Source organism: Sapajus apella, unplaced genomic scaffold (genome assembly GCF_009761245.1).
Source record: "Sapajus apella isolate SASKATOON/1434 unplaced genomic scaffold, GSC_monkey_1.0 scaffold54, whole genome shotgun sequence".
Taxonomy (NCBI): Eukaryota; Metazoa; Chordata; class Mammalia; order Primates; family Cebidae; genus Sapajus; species Sapajus apella.
Window position 1 is genome coordinate 4,133,371 of NW_022436994.1, and position 20,844 is coordinate 4,154,214.

Consider the following 20,844-nt stretch of genomic DNA (forward strand, 5'->3'; position numbering starts at 1 on the left):
ATTTGAGTCATTGAAACCATATGAAACTGCCACTTTCATAGGTCTGCCCATTATACCAACCAACAGGAAGGAGAGCCTTCTACTCAGTGACAACAAGGGATAGGCAAACTTGGTGACAGATCCTCTACAAGACCCCACTCAGCCCTTTGCTTTTAGCCTGTCAGCTATTCCTCTTTCTCACTCTCTGTCTGGAAGAGCTCAGCCCTGCCTGTTACTTCTGATTTCCTTGCCCAGCCCTCCCTATGAGGTGGCCACATCCACACCGCAGACAATGGCTGGAGTACAGTAGATGCTCATAAATATCTGTTGAACTGTACAGTTTTGGAAAACAACTCCCCACAGGTGCCTCTCTTGGGGCCCTTACCAGTGAGGAAACTGTGGGTGACAATATGCACAGAATCTGGGTCCCAGGCCCCGCCTGCCCCCCAGGCTCTGTGCCCCTCCCCAGAGTTGCCGTTAGTGATTGGCAGGCCTGGCCCATTTAGACTCCAGGCGCTGGGCCACAGCGTCCAGCTCTTCCCTTTGGCAGCAAGTCTGACCCTTACCTTCTGTCTCATCGTGGCAGCTCTCTCCAAGCTTCACCCTCCACCTTATTTCTGAAAACCAGAACCTGTTGGGTTTCTGAGTAGATGTTTGGGGGCCTTGCAAGGATCTGAGGTTGTCCAGGCCTAGGGTCACCTGGACCTTCTTCCTGGAAGAGCAAGTTGCATCTCTGCCTGGATGGGGCACATCACCTCCTTCTTGTTGTTTTCCTGGATGTTGAGGAGCTCTCTTAGAAACTCTTCACCATCCACCTGCTTCAGGCTTCCTGTTGCCTTCTGTGCTCAGCATCTGAGACACTGGGTTACTCCAGGCTTCTTTTGCCCCATGTCCCCACCATACTTCCTCCTGCTGTCTCTGCCAGGTTCTTGGAGTATGCGTCACCTGTGAGGTGGACTTCCCCTTAGGAACTTCAGTGGGGTCTGGCCCACAGTGCCTACGCTAGTTCTCAGCTCTGGCCCCTCCTGAGCAGCCCTTCCCATAATGGTGTCCAGAGCAAGGAGGGGTTCCCCAGGTTTTGAGAGAGACTCTCTAATACCCACACCCAAGGTGTTAGAGGAGGTTCATTCATTCAGTGCACCGTTTGTTTACTGAGCACTGCCTCCACCCTGCCAGGCACTGTCCTGGATGCTGGGGTGATAAATCAAAGGTCCAGCGCTTGCTAAGATCACATTCTAGGGAGGAGACCAATGGCAAACACATGAGCAAAATATATGTGGAATAGAATATGTATTTATATCTTTCTATTCCATTTATACATAATGTATATACCATGTGTATTTATGTTTACATAAATACAAATTTTATACATTCATATAAACAACAAGTTTATAAATATAACCCACATTACATGTAAACATTTCTTTATAAATAAAAACTTATTTAAATATAGATAAGTGGCTGGGTGCAGTGGCTCATGCCTGTAATCCCAGCACTTTGAGAGGTGGAGGCGGGGGGATCACAAAGTCAGGAGTTCAAGACCAGCTTGGCCAATATGGTGAAACCTTGTCTCTACTAAAAACACAAAAATTAGCCAGAAGTGGTGGTGGGTGCCTGTAGTCCCAGCTACTCGGGAGGCTGAGGCAGGAGAATTGCTTGAACCCGGGAGGCAGAGGTTGCAGTGAGCCGAGATCGCGCCATCGCACTCCAGCCTTGGCAACAGAGCTAGACTTTGTCTCAAAAAATAAATAAATAAAATTAAAAAATATAAAACACACACACACACACGCAGTGACAAATGCTCAGAAAATAAATCAGGACAAGGCGGCAGTCAGGGACTTGAGTGAGAGCTGCTTTTATTTTGTATTTTGAGACAGAATCTCACGCCATTGCCCAGGCTGGAGTGAAATGTTGTGATCACAGCTCACTGTAACCTCAACCACCTCCACTTCATCGCAGACTCAAGCTACCCTCCCTGCCTGCCCCCAGCTGGAACTACAAGTGTGTGCCACTATGCCCGGCTAATTTTCTGTTTTGTAGAGCGTTCTCCCTAGTTGCACAGGCTGGTCTCCAACTCCTAGGCTCAAGGCTCCTCCGGCCTTGGCCTCCCTGAGTGCTGGGTTTACAGGTGTAAGCCACTGTGTCCCACTCGGAGCTTTTAGACACAGAGACCAGGAAAGGCTTCCTGGGGAGACCACGGGATGAAAAGAAGCAGGAGGAGAGCACTATGGAGGAGCATCCCAGCCAGAGGCCCTGAGCTGGGACAGCGCCCCACTCGGGTGGAGAAAATGGGAGGCTGGGCTGCAGGGCAGTGAGCCCCAAGGCCACCAGGAGACTTCGGAAACCGTTCTAGGTGGGAGCTAGGGAGCACCCAAGATCTGCCAGCCAGTACAAGGACTCACATTTTGCATCTAGACTGGTTTCCCTCCTCCTTCAGTTAATGAGAAAGCAGGGAATCGGAGGGAGGAAGGCTCCGTAGGCCTCCGGATACCTCATCCAGTGACAAGATCTCAAGGGAAGCATCACCCGCAACGCTGATCACCGTGCGGGTTCGCTTGATCTGGCCTTTTGCTGGTCTTTTACTCGAGTTATTGAAACCATATGAAACTGCCACTTTTATAGGTCAGTCCATCATATCAACCAGGATCTGGGAGAGTGGAGGTGAAGTTCGGCACATCAGGGACCTCTGGCTGTCTTGCTCTGGGCCGGGGTGGCCGGCAGGACCTGCATATCTGCCCGCCAGCCCGCTCTGGAGTGGCAGGGTTGTGCCACAGTAGCGCCCAGCGGATCAGGTGCATTCACCCAGAGCGACTGAGTTGTTAGCAAAGCGAGGCTGCGCTCCAGCCCGCATTGTTTCTGATTCCACGGGACCCGGTGGGGCCCCTAAGTCTGCATTTCTAACAAGTTCCCCGGTGTTGCTGACGCTCGCGGTAGGGACTCCCACTTTGCGACCCCACGCACTAAGACATCTGTTGCTCGGATAAAGGTCGGAGAGCGGCGCCGGACACAACGCTTCTAACCCTCCAACCTCAGTGCTCCGGCGCTGGTCCGCCCACCTCGCCCTCTCACGGCCTCCAGGCTCCAGGTGGCTCTCCTCCCCCAGCTCCGCCCGGGAGGGGCCGGCCCCGGGATCCCCCATCCGCTCAGACAGGGGCGCGCTCCCTGCAGAGTGGAGGAGCCCAGGGAGAAGCCCTCTGCCGCAGCCGCGGTGTCCGTGCGGGGGCCAGGTGTCAGGGGACTACTTCCTCGGACGCGCGCCGCGGGCCGGGCCGGGGCTCGGAGCAGGCGGGGCGGGGCGGGGGCGGTGCTCCGGTGGGCGCGGCGGAGCCAGCCGGGGCGGGGGCGCTGCGCACCTTGCTCCCGGCGCCCCCGCCCCGCGCCGCCGCCAGCCCCTCCCCGCGCGCCCGGCGCCCCCGCCCGCCAGAGACGGTTCCTGCCCCTTCCGTCCGCCCGGCTCCGCCGCTGTCCTCCGCCGGCCCGCGTGGGAGGACGATGGGTCAGCGCGGAAAAAGTGAATGAGGGTGGCAGCGGTGGCGGCCGCAGCCAGCGCCTAACTCGGCGGGGCCCGAGCACCGCCAGCGCCCCTGCTCCCGGCACCATGGACGCGCCGCGCGCCTCGGCGGCCAAGCCCCCGACCGGGTAAGCGGCCCCGCGGCCGGGCGGGGTGGGGTGGGGCGGGGGCTTCGAGGGGCTCGGACGCCCGCGCCCGCGCCCGCATCTCGCGCTCCGGGGCTGGGCGCCCTCTCTGCTGCCCCAGCGGGTGCTGGTGGTAGTGGTGGAGCAGGTGGTGTGGTACTGGTGTTGGGTGGGGTGCGGTGCTGGTGTTGCGTGCTGGTGTTGGGTGCTGGTGTTGGGTGGTGGTGCGTGCTGTGTACTTTGGGCGCCCGGGTTGTTGCCCAGGTAACCGTGTCAGGCCAGGGCCGGAGCGCACTTTTCGCGCTGGGTGGCTTGTGTGCCAAAGTCCTTGTAGGGGTCCCCGCCAGCACCGCCCCCATTCAGCTCGGAGCTCCCCTCAGGCCCCCCGAGTGTTTGCCGTGCAGCGGTGGGGGAGCGAGGGGACGCCTGGCCTTTGACTCCGGCCTCTTCCTTGCGAGCTTGCCCCCGGCCGGAGTTCTGATCAAGTCTTCCCTCCCCCGGCCGCGGCGGCAGCCCCTGGGTCGGCTCTCCCGCGGTGTGGAAGGGAGGGCTTCGCGGCCGCCCGGGCCCCGCGTTCTCGGGAGCTACTTGGATTGCCCGGAGGGTTTCATGGAAACGGCTCTCCCGCCCTGTCTTTATTCCAGGGTCTCCCTTGGCAGTTGAAGGGGCGCGCTGGTGGGGCCAGGCCTGAGGCGCAGACCCCCGCAGTGGACCCGCGAGTCAGGGCGCCCATCCGTGTCTTCGCGATTCGGCTTCTGTCCGAACCTCTCCCGGTTTCTGTTTACCGTCCCCACACCTTGCTTGCAGGGATTACACGTCACGTTCAGGACTTGTCTCGCAGAAAGAGTAATTTCCCTCATACAGCACGAGCAGCCCTGCTCTTTATCCGGATCCCGCGCCAGGTGGCCGGCATCCCGGCCGGCCGCGCAGGCTGGGCCCCGGGGTCGCTCACAGTCCGGGAGGACTTTGTAGATTTCAGCGCAGCGCGCCGGGGACTTTCGACCTCGCTCGCTCGCTCGCCTGGAGCATATGTGTATGAGTCTTGCAAATGGAATGAGGGTTGGGGTGAGCCCTGCACCTGCTTACCGAGTGGGCCCATTTTCTGCTATGGCAACTGGACTTGAGGGAGGCAGCTTTGGGGACAACAAATCTTTTTTTCTTTTACAGTTGTGTCCTACTGACTCACCCTGCCCATGTGCCCATAGGCGGACGTGTTGCCCAAGTGTATAAAAGACTTTCAATTAGGCTCTTTTTTAAATTTTAGAGTTTTTCTTTAATGCCAGGAAAAAGTGAGCCAGGTTAGCAAATCAAATAATCCTGAAGCTGAGGAAAGTTAAAAAGAAGTTTTTCTTTCTTTCTTTTTTTTTTTTTTTTTTTTTTTCAGTGCACTTAGCGGTGGTTATGTAATTCTCTTTGAACAAACAAATTCCCCAGAAAGAAAATAAATGTGGGAAATCCTTTTTCATGGTAATAGGCATCCCAAAATAACATAGGGAAATGTGAAACAGAGGTATCTTTAAATCTGTGGCTTTCATAGCCTGTTAAATGAACCTATTTAAGGAGACTGAATTATTTTCTCACTATTACCTTATAAATAAATATGAAGACAGAGAGAACATTTAAAAGGCCAGCAAAACTGTATTCAAAGAGTATCTGTAAAATCCTTGAAGGGAGCCTGATGATAGAAGTGAAGGACCGACCCGAAGTGCGTGGCACTCTTTTCGGCCTGGTACTGTGTAGTGAGAGGTAGCCGAGGGCTGGCCTTCTCACTGCCTCCCCGAGCTGTGATTGGCCTTCCCATTTGAATGGCAAAGGAAAACTAAGGATTTTTGCTATGGAGAACCTGAAATTATTATTCCTAATGCATTCAGTTCTTTCCCCTCACTCATCCATTGTCTAATTTTCTTGTCCGAACATCTTTGTCCAAGAAATCTAGACACATTATTTATAACTTCTGTTCTCAATTACTTTGTCATTTGTTAATACTTTCAGTGAAGAAACATCAAGAAAATACTAATATCCTTATATTACTTCAGACAAAAATTACATATTTAATAAGAAGCAATTTTGTGTTCAAATCTGAGGAAATAAATAGTATTAGGTCTTTTGAGTATTTTATGTAATTTAGGTGTATGCTTGCTAATTATAAAGGTTAGGTATTGCTGTGAAGTGTCTGGCTTTAGCACATTATTGGGGGCAGTCAGAATCTACTGGCTCTTCACTGAGATTACTCCTCGGGTGCTTGAGGTTAAGGCAGTGTTTGCAATGTGCTTGAGGGAAATTTGTTTTCTATCTGATTCTGCGACTGTTGATTATAAAATCGAACTTTCAGTAATCCACTGTCTTCCCACGTGATAACAGACTGATATGGTGAAGCTGTGGCTGTTGCTGAAACTACCGCTCCTCCTTGTGTTGTATAGAAATAAGCTAGATTGGGTGCAGTGAATTAAGGAGATTTCACCCTGTAAAGTATGGCCTACAAAAGCTCTTCTAGAGGTTTACTGAAGGGGAGATAGGTTGGTGAATGTAAATTCAATGACTCCGTGTCTAGCTAAATTATGAATAGGTAGTTATTAGTTATCTTTGTGAAAAACACAAGTACACATTTTTACTTGGATTGAAGTTGCATGTTTTTTCCTAGGAATTTCGTTAAAACAGTGATGTAGGACTACTTGACTCCTGGGGAAAGTGTTCTTTTGGGAAAGAGGCTGCAAAAACTAGCAAGTTAGACTTGTTGTGACTTTTAGAGCTAAGTTGAAGTATAAGAACTGACAGAATATTCAGAACACAAATAAAGGCAAATTGCCTTTTGGTGAGGTTTTAAAGTATGTCTAACTCCATAGTTTATCTCTTTACTTTGTGTTTGTGTGAACATCTGTGGGAGCCATCCCAGTAGTCGGCTGTTTAGAACAGGGCTGCATTTCCCGTTGGACCCTGTATTAATAAAGGGCAGAAGAAGGCTTGCTGTTTGGCATGGCAATGCTTAATTTTTTTTTTTCTATAGAGGAAAGACATGTTAATGTAGAATACGATAATCTCCAACGACATGATTGTCCAAACAGCTGGTGCATTTGATCAATGGCTGTATTCAAGCAGTTTGCTCATGTAAAAATCCGTGGAAGTTTTGCTAATCAGTTTCGTCAAAATGTGGACTTCATGTAAACATAGCTGTTATTCACTTCTCTGCATAAATCTGTATTTATTTAATCAAGTTATTAGAACCAGAAGAAAGTTTAAAAAATTAATAGAAGTGGGTAGACCTGTCGGTACCGCAGATAGTATTAAATGTAGAAGGCTTGTGACTCTTGATAGTGACACGGGCCAGCCACAATGACATTTTGTATTAAACCCCCATAAGCATGTAAATATTAAAGAAATATTAACTCCACACCATAATAGGAAGCTTAGGTTTCTAGGCCTTTGGCTTTTGGCTAACGTGTTAGGGAATGTGTTTACATTCTTTCAAATGACAGCATGTATAACGATCTGTTACATAAAACTTTTCCCATTAGATTTCAGCAACATTTTTTAAAAGATGTTACCTCTGAGGTACTGTTTATTTTGGCAATTCATTTAATAAAGTGAAAGTTAAAGATTGGTTGATGTAGAGAGTAGGCCTAGGAATTTTAATGTTTTATAATTATAATATTTGCTAATAAATTAGAAGGGTTGGACATTTCTGTGTCACAATATCACGTAGTCTCAGCATTTTTTTTAATTTCTCGGTGGTTCTATGATTAAGATTTTTTAGGAAGGTATTTGTTAAGTGTTGCGTCTCTCCTGCTTCCAGGAACTTTGCCTGCAGTCCCTCCTGTGATTTCTTGTGACCTCCAGTGCAAAGGCAGAGTGGATTATTATTGGGTGGAACCTTGACCCGGGCAGAGTAACAGCCCCCACGTATATGCAGACCTGGATTCTGTGAACTCCTTAATTTGGGATCCAGGGAATGAAGTCATAATCTGTGTTCATGCAAGTGCTCCCGTGATTATTAAGAAAACTGTGATTATAGGATGTATCTATACACTATAATAAGTAGTTTAGGTTTGTAGGCCTTTTTTGCTTTGTTATAAGTTTATAATTAAATTTAATTTCGTAATTTACCTGCAGTTTTAAAAAGTGAGCATAAATATTTGAGAACAAAGTAGTATTAATATTTAGATCAAGGACATGTAAATCTGAAATATGGTAACACTTGATTCTGATTTAGACTTGGACTTAGTAAATACACTAACAGAATTCCTGTATTTATTTACTTTTATTTTTATTTTTTGGTCAGGGAACACATAGTCTGGCTTTATCACCCAGGCTGGAGTGCAATGGGGCAATCTCAGCTCACTGCAACCTCTGCCTCCCGGGTTCAAGTGATTCTCCTCCCTCAGCCTTCCAAGTATCAGGCATTACAGGTGTGTGCTACCACACCTGGCTAATTTTTGTATTTTTTTTTTAGTAGAGCTGGGGTTTCACCAAGTTGGCCAGGCTGGTCTGGAACGCCTGACCTCATGATCCACTGGCCTCAGCCTCCCAAACTGCTGGGATTACGGGCATGAGCCTATGTTCCTGTCTGACTTCCTGTATTTATTATGTGGTGTTTTCTTACCTCCCTTTGTTCTGTCCCCATCCACATTTAATTATGAAGGTTTTGTGTGTTGGTTAATTTTAGTTAGTGGTTTTTTTCAGTTACCTTATACTACAGCTGAACAAAAAGTTGATATTTTATGACCCGCTGAAAGCTTTTATGTATCTTCATCTTTGTTCTTTTTCTCTATTTACAATACTGTACTTGATATTGGCTTACATTACTACAGAGAGGTGTATTGATAATATGCCTTTTTATGCTTTTACAATTTTATTTATTTGAGTTGTAAATTTTAGTTTCCACCTCCCCCATTTTATACTTTGCTGTCTGATTTCCACCTTGTCACTTGAGTGTTTCTGTATTTTTCAGGGCCACTTGCTGGCTCTTTCCTCCTGAACTCATGGGCTAGTCTATGTCACTTTTCTTTCATGGTTCCATAATTCCTTATTTGTCATCCGTCTCTTCCTGGAATAGAATTAAACTTTTTTTTCCTCATGTGTTCCTTATATGATTTTCGTTACTTCTTGCAAAACTAAGGTGGTCAGTACTTTGGAGTACCTAGTGCTATTTATCGTAGACTAGAGTTTGCTCTCTCCTCTGGTGCGACAATAGGCAATGGGTCCCCAACAGTGCGTCTATTTCCTGCTGCCTGTCTCAGGGCCATCCCTGTGCTTCTGAACCAGCCCCTCCAGAGAAGGATGGCTTTCCCCAGCTGGGAGAGACTCTGTGGCCTCTCGGGGTGTTAGCACGCTTCCCTCTGCTCTCCTGGTCAGCTGGTAAGCTGTCCCTGCCAGGGCCTTCTCTTCTACAGCCCAGGTCCAATTAGAGTAGTCCCCCAGCTAAAAACGTTTCTATTAAAAAAGAGAAAAAGCTTCTTAAGTAACTGCCGAAGTATATGTTTCATGGATCCATTTGATTAGTCAGATTCCCAGACCACAAATACTTTTGTAGGTGCAATTCCCACCTGCACCACACCAAGTGATTCCTGTAAAAAAAAAAAAAGGCACCAGTTGGTTTAGAGAAACCAATAAAGTTCTTATCTCTTAAAAAAAAATACCGCCCTCCAAAGATAAGCCAGCTAAGTCAGGAGTCCTGGCTGGTTGATTCCATATCTTGTCTACCAGGTGGTCCTCTAGCATTCACTGCCCAAGAACCTGAATCCCCACGGGGAGCCATTACCTTAGGGATGCTGCCACCTCACTCCAGACGGAGGCTGGTGAGGGCCAGACAGGGCATCTTTCCCTCATTCAAAATGCCCTCTGCTTATTTGTTAATCCTATTGACTTTCTTCTATGAGAGTCAGACAGGGGGAGGATTAGTGGAAAGAAAATTGTGTCAGTAACAAGAAGCGTTGGTCCCTGGTGCCAGTCGTCCAAGGTGAAATTGCCCCCTCTCCGTGCAGCCTGCAGGTGCATCCTGATGGGGCCCCACCACACTTGCTCAGCCCAGGGCTGTCTGATGACACTTCTGCCAGGCGCCGGTGTCCTTCTGCCAGTGCTACTCGACACAGGTGCTTCTGAACTCCTGACTGGTGACTACTGCAACTAGGAGCCGAGTCTTTCACCTTGTAAAATGTTAACCCATTTAAACTTAAATAGCTGGGTGCAGCCGGTACCAGTGGACAGGGAGGCTCCAGCCGCTGGATTTGCCACTTCCTCACCCCGGGTCTCAGGCTTTGTCTCTCCCATTGGCCTGGAGAGCTTTCTTGCCCCTTTCTCAGAATACCCCCAGCTCATTGTTCAAACTGTCAGACCCCATGCCCTCCCCTGTCCGAAAACCTCCTGTGGGATTTGATTGTCCCTTTACTTGCCCCTCTGACCCACTGAATTCTCAGCTCCCTAGAGTCAGGACTATTACTTTGTAAGCTTTTGTGTCATCGGTTTGTGGCATGTGATACATAGAACAGCCTCTGCTTCCCTCTTGCTGGTGGAGGGAGTTAGATAACATGCTCGTAAGACTCATGTGAGCTCTAAAATCATATGATTCAGTGTTCCCAGAATATTCTAGAGCCCTCTTTCAAAAAAAAAACCGTTTCTTAAATTGCTGCTTAAATCTTGTTTTTGCCAGCCTGTATGAGAACAGATAGATCAACTGGCACTAAAATATTTGGAACTGAGGTGCTTGGACTCAGCTTGCCAGCCGTATAACCCGGTTCAGTGCAGATCTGGTAGGTGTTAAGAGGTCTTATTTTGAGGAACATAAAGTGGTCATGGCTTAAAGAGGAGATAAGTCTCTCTTCTATCTAAAAGTTCACCTCAGGAGTCCCGGGCTGGTGTTGGGGTGCCGCGTTCCCGGAGACCTGCTGATTTTCCTTTGGTGTTCAGTCGTGGCTGGTGTGGAGTCTCCATCTGCCCCAGCCTGGCCTGAGGAGGGGGAGGTACACCCTATCCTTTCATGCTCCACCTGCCAGTCACACAAGTCCCTTTGCTCATGTCCCCTTAGCCCAACCATAATCTCATGGTCATTAAAACAGCAGCTTGGAGGCAGGGGGAGCAGAGATCTTAGCCATCATGATCACCCTTCCGACTCCTGTGAGGGCCAGGGGAATGGAGGTGTTAAGTGTATAGATGGGTAGGTGGTTCCAGTGAGCACGTGGTTCCTCTTCCTCCCACCAGGGTCCTGGGAAGGGGTGCCCTTGACAGCTTCTGCCCTTTCTGTAAAACAGGTCCTTAGTTTGCTGTGATGCACACTGACGTCCTGGAGAGCTCTGACTGACAGACCCCTTCCTTGCCAGACATCCAAGGGGAGGAAGTGACATTAAGACTGTAATCCCAAAGGCCAGCGGTAACCAGGACTTTGCATGTGCAACACATCAGGCTGCTGAGGTCCTTTGCTTTTTAGGATGCCTCTGTGCTCCTTGTCCACACTATGGCCGGCCGCTTCTGCTTATTCATAGTGGGCACCATCCTGGAGGTGTAAGGGAACAGGATCCTCCAGCCCCAGCTCTTAGAGTAGTTGCACCTGGGAAAGCCAGAGCTTCGTGCTGGTTTGGAGGAGGTAGGCAGGTCGGAGAGAGACCTTGTTAGAAAGGGGAGCATCGGCAAAGCGTTGTCTTATCATACACGCTCTGTGTGGCTTAAGGTCTCATAGAACTAACTGGAAGAGGAGAAATACCAGATGGATTCACTTTGCAATTACGTGTGGATGGTTTGAGCAATTAAATAAGTAGCAAACTTAGGCTAAGGGACATAATGGGAAAGCCAGCTGTGTGTGTGAGTGTATGTGTGAGTGTGTGTGACTGTGTGTTGGAGTGGAGTGTGTGTGTGTGTGTGTGTCTGTGTGTCTGTCTGTCTGTGTGAGAGTGGGTGTGAAGTTAAAGCCAACTTCCAGCACTCGGCAAAGCAGCTGATTACCAAATCAGTTCTGGCAGTTTTCAGACTTAATGGCTTGGGAGTTGTGTTTAAAAATAGTCTTGGGTAGGAGTGTTAATGCAGCCAAACTGTATACATTTGTTCATGTGGCTAATTTTTTATTCTCTACAGTTTGGTCGGCTAGAACCCTCTTAATTAAGCGCAAAATCCACTAATGTTCAATGCACAAACCATTAGGCTGCAGGGAGCCTGATCGGCAGCAGCCAGAGTCTAAACATTTGCCGTCCGCCCACCTGCCATCGGTCTTGTTGTCTGTAGCTACCAGGTAGAATTGGTTTTGGATGGAGCTGAAAACCTTCTCCCTTCTACTTCTGCCTAAACCACTCATTACGGTGATAATGATTATCTGCGCTCTAACAATATCACACGTAGGAAGAGTGAATTGCAGGTGTCTCACAAGAGCCAAGCCACCCAATTGGATTTAAAAAGTGTAAGTTGGGATGATGGAGTCTGAATGTTTCTCATGCTGTGATAACCCCCTAAATTGCTACGCTTTACCACTTCTCAGAAATAATTTAATTGGTTTCTGTGGCCTAAGCCATAATCAGACTATGTTCTGAATGGAGTTAAATGTGTGAATTTCACAATAAACAGAAAAGTCAGGAAACTTAGTTCGGAAACTAGAGTCCACTGAAAAATACTTCAGCTTGGAATATTTCCGTATTATTAGTCCATTTCTTTTTACTCACCATCATGTTTTACATTTTTGGAATGATAGATTTCTGAAGGAGGACACAAAAATGTTCTTCACAAAGGCTTGTCTTATGTCTGCATTTGAGCCACTGACAGGGACAACCAGAGCCTGCTCATTGTGCATGGAAGGTCTGGCTCTCCCATCAGGGCCCTCTGACATTGGTAGGACAGCACTGTCCTCTTGTCCCCTCCATTTTTTTTTGTTTGTTTTTTGTTTTTTGGTTTTTTTTTTTAGATGGAGTCTTGGTCTGTCGCCCAGGCTCACTGCAACCTCCACCTCCCGGCATTAAGCGATTCTCCGGCCTTAGCCTCCTGAGTAGCTGGGATTACAGGTCTGCGCCACCACGCCTGGCTAATTTCTTTTGTATTTTTAGTAGACATGAGGTTTCACCATATTGGTCAGGCTGGTCTTGAACTCCTGACCTCACGTGATCCACCCACCTTGGTCTCCCAAAGTTCTCGGATTACAGGCGTGAGCCACTGTGCCCGGCCTGTCCTCTCCATTTTGCAGGTGAGATTGCCACTTGACTCTGAAGTCTCTTGTCAGTGTCCATGTCCTCATCCTTGGCCACGCTGCTAGGCTGTGCTGAAGCCCGGAACTCATTTCCAAAACTGTTTTGTGAAAGTTATTGCTTGGGCTCCCGGCAGGGTGAAAGATGTTACTCTGCTCTATTTCTGAAGCCCCCGAGTGTCTCAGCAGCATTTTGCCACGAAAAGCCAGCCTGCCTGCAGACATCCTTACGACTTATCCCTGGTATAGGAGCTTCATGATTACCTGTTTCATTGTGACAGAACTCACGCGTTTCTCGGATGTGTGACTCCTGAGTCTCTAAGGTGGGATTTTATTTTTTCAAACTACATGGTGTGTGATAGAAGAGGACCAAACTCAGCTGCTGTTGAGCACAGAGCAGTTTTGAATTAGTGTAAGGAGTTGAATCCAGATTCCCCCTCCGCAGAGCAAGATGTTCTGCCTTGGTACTGGCTGATGAATTAATAAACAGTGAAAAGCCTTCCCTTTTGTACTGGATGTTAGCCAGCTCAGTGTCTTGGGCTGATAAATTTAAGGAAAACCCAGAGGTCTGCTCTGTTCAATAAATGAGCTTCCTTCAAAATAGAAGCTACACAGAACCCAGACCCACAAATTCTCTAGTTGTGTTTTCTTTGGGTAACTTTAAGCAGCCCTTGCTTCAAGCTGAAAGAGCCTCACTAATGAGCTGGGTGATGCTTTTAGGGCCTCTTTTCTGCAGGTGAGGGGGCCCTGTTGGCCGGGGCGTGCTGGCCAGTGTCCGGGCTTCTAGAGGCTAACACCGTCCAGCAGGGATGAGCTGAGCAGAGGGAGAAGACAGCCCTGGTGCGTGGCACTTCCAAGCCACATCAAAGTTCGTGGTACCTAATGTCGCTGTGCTTCTGTATTACAGTTCACACCTCAAGACACTCAGGTGGAAAGCGACGGCCATCTTTATTCATCAAGTACAATTTCTTTCCTCTCAAGACAGAGCCTTGCTCTGTCACCCAGGCTGGAGTGCAGTGGTACGATCTCGGCTCACTGCAACCTCCGTCTCCTGGGTTCAAGCACATTCTCTTGCCTCAGCCTCCCGAGTAACGGGGGTTACAGGCATGTGCCACCACGCCCAGATAATTTTTGTATTTTTAGTTCGAGGTGGGGTTTCACCATTTTGGCCAGGCTGATCTTGAACTGCTGACCTTGTGATCCACCTGCCTTGGCCTCCCAAAGTACTGGGATTACAGGCATGAGCCACTGCTCCCAGGCACCTTTTGTCTTTGTATTCTAACTGTTGAGCTGTGGAAAATATTGCTTTTTACCTGAGGTATCTAGACAGCAACCTCAGGAAAATTATGTGTTTGAAATGCTTTCTTGATGTTTACTTTTCATTTTCTGAGTTTAAAATTATACAGTATTCTTATAGTCAGGGGTAAGACTGGCTGCAGAGCCTGATGGGAAGTAATGCATGGCTTGTGTTTAAACTGGGCTGGCATTCATGATTTACCCACGTGCCTGGGAGGGGGATGTACTGCATTTGCATAACATTTTTTACCTAGGGCAGTGTTTTTATGATGCTCAATATTTATTGGCGTGAAAAGGATTTCTGATTTATTTTAAATAGTGAAAGTGACATATAATTGAAGCAGATTTTCCACAAGTCTCAGCTTGTGTCCCTATTTGTTGTGCCACCGTGACATAGGGACCGGCCCTTGCACTACCTAGTGGTGCTGGCATTTGGAAGGGTGGGGGCTGTGCTCTAGAGAGCACGGCGGGTTTGCAGCACTCTGGTAACTTCTTGGTGAGGGTGTCAACCTACAGAACGTGAGTGGAAGGACAAGGCCCGCACGTCTACCCTTCCCCTGAAAGCTGTGTCATTCAGAGGGACTGTTTGGCCTCCTCGTCCCTCATGACTAAGGTGGAGACTCCTGGACTGCAGGGTTTTATGAGAAAATTAGAGACCAGGAGTCACTGCATCAGTGCACTGCCTATCAGAGGACAGTTCCTATTTTTTTCAATTATTTTCTCATTATAAAATATTGTTATTTTCTCATTATTGTTTTTCTGCCAGTATTCCATCATTCTGCACCAAGAACATATAATAGATGTGAGGCTGTATCCTGACACCTGTTTTTACAAAGACTTGCACTGCCTTTCCAGTAGGAAATATTTCTGCCACCATTCTGTTTTCTTACAGTAGAAGTGTGGCCAGTGCCACCTTGTTAGGAAACCAACGAGTCTAATGATCTGAAGCGATCTGTTGCTTTAGAACAGAAAAATAGCACTAGAAATATAATAAAAACCATAGCTTGTATTCATAAGTTGTCTTTCAGTGGATGTAGTAAACACAAGTTTGTACCAGGACCTGGTGCGTCACATGATGAGGAAGTCACGGCTGGACAGAGTGGGTTGGAAACTGTGGGGAGAATGAATGATGACTCGTGTCCCACTGGAAGAGCTTTGTTAGAAGGCTGGAGCCACCTGTGACCTCTGCCTCACCACTTCTAAATACAGGTCATTGTGCTGTGCTGTTTGTGTTACTCACCTAGCAGCTCTTGGATGCTAGGAGGGCGAGACCATGATTTCTCTGTCATGCACTTGTGGCTGCCTCTCTCACACCATCATTTTCCAAGCTGACCTTGGTGCTGGTGACAACCTGGGACTGGATTATGGCCTCCTGACTACTGGACCAGTGAGTGGTTTTTGGGGGAGCACTCGTGTCTGGGCACTTCCCTCTGAATTTCAGGGTGCTGCCAGTGTTATTCCATGATCCTCTTTACCCATTAAAAAGAATATAAAAATAAATGTCTGAGATTAGTGTTGGCGTGCATGCAGTCAGCAGCCTGTCCCATATGTTCTTTCAGCAGGCCTTCAGACCACTCAGAGAAAAATAATCACATTGAATGATCGCCTTTAAAAATGATGTTTGGGCTGGGCGCGGTGGCTCACACCTGTAATCTCAGCACTTTGGGAAGCTGAGGTGGGCAGATCACCTGAGTTCAGGAGTTCAAGACCAGCCTGACCAACATGGTGAAACCTCGTCTCTACTAAGAATACAAAAATTAGCCAGGTGTGGTGGCAGGTACCTGTAATCCCAGTTACTTGGGAGGCTGAGGCAGGAGAATTGCTTGAACCCGGGAGACAGAGGTTGCAGTAAGCTGAGACCACGCCACTGCATTCCAGCCTGGGCGACAGAGCGAGACTCCGTCTCAAGAAAAAAAAAGATGTTTGGATATTAGATAAAAATCCTCAGCCAGTCTGTAGACCTACTGGGAAAAGTGTAAGGAAAGGGTCCATACAGAACAGATCAGAAGACATTTATACCTTCCCTGTTTGAAGTCGGATCAGCAGATAAGCTGAATTTTGATGTATTTCTGTGTTTGTCACATGTAACATCTTAAGAGCTCCCTCTCCCGGGTACAATAACTTCATATAAATAGGTGCTCATGGACACCAGTTACTTTCACACACTTCCCTGTGGAATGAGTTCATTTTTGCTAGAGTAAAGTAATGATAAATGATGCCTCTGTTTCTGTGGCTCCCTCCATCCGGGAGAACTGGGGATGCCACCCCATCACCTCTCACCTTTGGTGGGGCTACCTCCGCATGCATGGTCCAGTCAAGTGCGCACAGAGACGGGATTGCTGGTTTTGTATTTTTGTTTCTTTGTTTGTAGAGATGGGTTTTGCTGGTTTTGAACTCCTGAGTCAGGCAATCTGGCCGCCTTGGCCTCTCTAAGTGAGCCACCATGCCTGGCCCAGGATTGCTGGTTTCAGATGGTGGGCTTTCCTTCCACATCCGATCAGGTTTTGTGTCCCTAGATTTTATAAAAGGGTATAAAGCATTTGTGACTGTCTCTGCATGCAAATGTAAAAGCAAGAATGTGAAATTGTGATTTATTGTGTTACTTTGTCATGAGGCTTGGGAAAACATCAATGTATTGTATTTTAAAACATTCTAATTTGCGAGGTCCAGGTTTCTACTTCAGTGATAAAACAGTAGCTTGTTTCTAAGCTGGCAGCCCTGTGAGTGGGGTATTGTTGTCATAGCTTCAGCATTATGCTGGGAAGACTGAGCTGGTGATTTAGCACATGCCAAAAACTGAGTCACCACGGCTGTTTGGCTGGGGCTGAAGGGTGAGGAGTCTGTAGCACTCTCTGATAACAGTACTTGGTGCCCTGTCTAGCGTCATCTTTTAAAATGGCAATTCATTATCAACAAGTAAAAATGATCTCAGTTAAATTCCAATATTATGAAAGCACAATTACCACCAGAATTGTGAATTATTATTGTTTTTTTCTTAGAAATAGGGTCTTGCTATGTTGACCAGGCCAGTCTTGAACTCCTGGCCTCAAGCAGTCCTCCCTGTCTTGGCTCCCCAAAGTGTTGGGATTACAGGCCTGAGCGACCACATCCAGCCCAGAATTGTGAATCTTTAGAAAAAAAATTAATGGTCCTATCAATGTACTTTAGCAGTAGAATTTTTTTATCAAACGTAACTGCTGGGAAACGATGGCATCATTGCTTTATTTATGGGACCCCCTCCAAATTTATTACGCTGGGGGTGAGGTGTGGTCTTTGCCCGTGTTAGGCAGTCTTCAGGTGATGGGGCCAGGCTGCAAGACATGCAGCCCATGCTGGGTGACTGCTGTCTGGGGGGGCCAGGACACTGAAGGCCTGTCAGAGCCAACCAGGGGAGAGGCCGCTGGCTCTGACTGTTCAGGAGCGGTGCCTCTTTGAAGTTGGGAGAGGCAAAACTTTCCAGGTTATGAGCTGGGGATTGAACACTAGATAAAATGTGGCTGGGCGGAGAGGCAGGCATGGACCGACCGCCAGGAATGGAAGCCCAAGGATGGAGGAACGCACAGGGTTTCCTAGCACAGTGCGACGCACAGAGCGGACGAACCTGCGGTCTGCTGGAGGAGATGCTGAGGACGGCAGATGGCTTACACGCCCGGGTCCATGGCTGGAATGCGTGGCTTGGAACCACGGAGAGGTCAGCAGGCAATGTGGGAGTCTGGATTTTCCCTGAAAGAACTGGGGAATTGGTCCGAGGCCTTGAGCAGAGGAGCAGCTCACGGACAGAGGAAGGTTGTTCTTTGAATATTAGACTGATACCAGGTGTGAGGGAAGCCCAGGAAGAAAGAAGAGAGGGTGGGGACCGGCAGGGACAGCCGGCAGGACAGGGTCCAGGCCTGAGATGCGGGGCGTGGCCTTGTCACCCCCAGTGCGACTGTGAAGGAAGGGGCAGTGCCGCTGTGTTGTGAGCTCTGCGCAGCGGTGCGGGTGATGGGGGTGCAGACAGCTCCCCCACCGGAGGAGCCGAGAGCATGGGCTGTGAGGCTCCTGCCCAGATAGGAAGGAGGTGCGGGCGGGAGTTGAAGAAGTTCTCTGGAGCATTAGTGCTGAGGGTGCTCCCTGCCCAGAAGAGGATAAAGGGTGAACCGTCTTCCGGGGACTCTAGTCTCAGAGAGGAGACAGATCTGCCAGGGAGCTGCAGAGGAGGGGAGAGTGGCCCAGGCAGGACAGGAGGGAGGAGGGGAGGGCTGGTGTCAGAGCCACAGCCTGCGCCGTGGGCGGTGTGTGTATCTGTGTCCCACCGCACTCACTCCTCTCTGTCTCCGCTTCGGGGTGAGAGTGCTCTTCCCATTTTAACAGTGAGGCATGTGGGATGCGAGATATTAACATGGTGACCAGGGGCAGCCGATGGCAGAGTGAGACTCCGACCCCACATCTGGAGCCCGTGGTCACACAGCTCAGCGCACACTCCTAACCCAGTCATGTGCAGCTCAGATATCCCTGGAAAGGATCCCAGGGGCACGAATGACAGTTGTGAGTCTGAGCTAGAAGTGGGGAGAGGGGTGGGGAGGGTTTTCCAGGAACTGTGAGTGGCAGGAACAAGTCACCTTCTTGGGAGGGTGCAGGTGTCCCCAGAGAAAGTGAATGCGGTGGTGAGCTTAGTCCTCGGTCCTCGCAGGCGGACTTGCAGTTACCACTTCCTCTCCATAGCTCCCCGGAGAAGGCGTGCTCCCATTTTGCCCACGAGGACAGCGAGCCTCAGACCGTGGTCCCGCGTCACTTGAGTGGTCGTGATGGGATGCAGACCCCGGCCAGTAGGAGCCCATGGCTCCTTATAACATATCACATGACATGCTGTGCCAGGTGTGAGAGCCCTCCACACTTCAATAACCTCAGTTTCAGTCAGGCATGGTGGCTTACACCTGTAATCCCAGCACCTTGGGAGGCTGAGGCGGACAGGTCACCTGAGGTCAGGAGTTCGAGACTAGCCTGGCCAACATAGCGAAACCCTGTCTCTACTAAAAATATAAAAATTAGCTGGGTGTGGTGGTGGGTGCCTGTAAATCCCAGCTACTCAGGAGGCTGAGGAAGGAAAATTGCTTGAACCCAGGAGACGGAGGCTGCAGTGAGCGGACACCGGGCCACTGCACTCCAGCCTGGGAGACAGAGTAAGACTGTCTCAAAACAAAAACAAAAACAGAAACAAAAATGAAAAACAACCTCCATTTCAATTCTGAAATCTAAGACCAGCATGAGTACATGTGGTAGTGAAATAAGGAAGGTGCAGAGGCAGTAGGCTGGGTCGTGGGGGTCAGAGATGCATGCGTGTTTGCAGGGCTGTGGAGGCCAGCTCTAGTCCAGGTGTGGCTGTGGACTGGTCTGCAGTGAGGTGAGTGTGCCACTGAGAGTGAGCCCCCGCAGGCTTTCCCAGCAGCTTCACGTTGTTGCAATATTTAAGTACATGGTCACTGATGGTGCCTCAGGTAGGGTACAGATGACCTGTCTTACGGAGTCGGGGGTTACCTGTGGCACAGAGATCTGTTCCTGCTTATGTTTCTCATCCCCCTAGTAGACCTGTATACATAGGTGCCATTCTTGAAGAGGAGGACACGGAGTCTCAGAGAGGTTGAGCAGCTTGCTCAGGGTGACAGCCCACCCCTGTATCCATGAAGCCTTGCAGCGGCCTCTCCCTTGGCACCATTTCAGCTCTTCATATGTTTCATTGTCCTCAGGGCAGGCTGCCAGCCTCTTCCTGGGCCCAGGGCTGCAGCACCCATTCTCCTTAGGAAACGCTGACTGGGTTTGAGGAGTGACAGCATGCTACAAGTCAGTCCCCCTGGAACCTGGACTGATATGCTAGGGATTCTGAACCCTTCAGCCCCTTTGAAACTTGCGACTTTAGGGAGGAAGAGAGACAGACAGGAGAACATAGGTAAAATCTGATGTCTCTCGTCTCCATTGATAAAGAAGGTAACTTCTTTTCCGTTCCAGCAATATTGAAGCAAAGGATTTGCGTAATTTCTTTGGAATATAGTACTTTCTAAACAGCCAACACTGCACCTCCTGGGTAGTCAGGCAGTGGACGCAGCTGCATGTGACTATTGCTGGCATTCCTCGGTGTCTTAAGTATGTCCAGCCCCAGAGGAGGGTGTGTGTGTTTGTGTGTGTGTGTGTGTGCGTGCTTATGGACTAATAAGGTGGTGTGACTCCTCTTTGGGAGGTGTGCTGTGCAGACTGTCTGGCCTCAGGGCAGAAAGATATGGAGTACCCGCCAGCAGCACCTCCCCTTGGCTTTCCTGGCCTATGCCATTCGTGGTTGAGGGAAAGCTGTTCAGATGGTGCTTCCCTGACTCCATGAAGATTGTGCTGGGGAGAGTCTGGGTGGAGAGTATCTTGGGGTAGGGGAGGAAGAGGAGAGCTGAGGTTTGAGAAGGGGCTTATGTGCTGGGATGAGTGGATTTGACCCCAGAGCCTTGATATCATTGCTCAAACAAAGCCACTGCAGTTTTGTTTACAGTTTTGGATGGTACAGTATCACATTGGCGATATGGTCGTTATTAACTACTAAAGTAGGATGGGATTACATGCAGCATGTGGAATGACAGGGTCGACAGCGAAAATTGACACATTCGCACCATTTTGCAGCTTTCAGAGTCCCAACATCTAACACGAGACGCGCTCATGAGCCTGCTGGGCAAGCATTTCTTTCCCTGCTTTTCGGATGGTGAATGGGCCACGTACCAAGTAAGAGCAGTGGACTGGCCTGCCTTGCTCACACTTGCTTTGTT

At 49.0% G+C, this 20,844-nt stretch overlaps 1 protein-coding gene across 7 annotated transcripts in view; it reads left to right on the forward strand.

Annotated features, from left to right (window-relative positions):
- Positions 1-3,384: 3,384 nt before the first annotated feature.
- COBL (cordon-bleu WH2 repeat protein) overlaps positions 3,385-20,844 on the forward strand; it is a 288,288-nt gene continuing 270,828 nt past the window's right edge. For 3 of the 7 annotated variants that reach the window (XM_032244191.1, XM_032244196.1, XM_032244192.1), the window contains exon 1: positions 3,385-3,618. In XM_032244191.1, coding sequence (XP_032100082.1) covers positions 3,578-3,618 — 41 coding nt within the window. In that variant the 5' untranslated portion in view covers positions 3,385-3,577. The remainder of the gene's footprint in view (positions 3,619-20,844) is intronic. The other 4 variants (XM_032244193.1, XM_032244194.1, XM_032244197.1 and 1 more) reach the window with 3 other exon arrangements.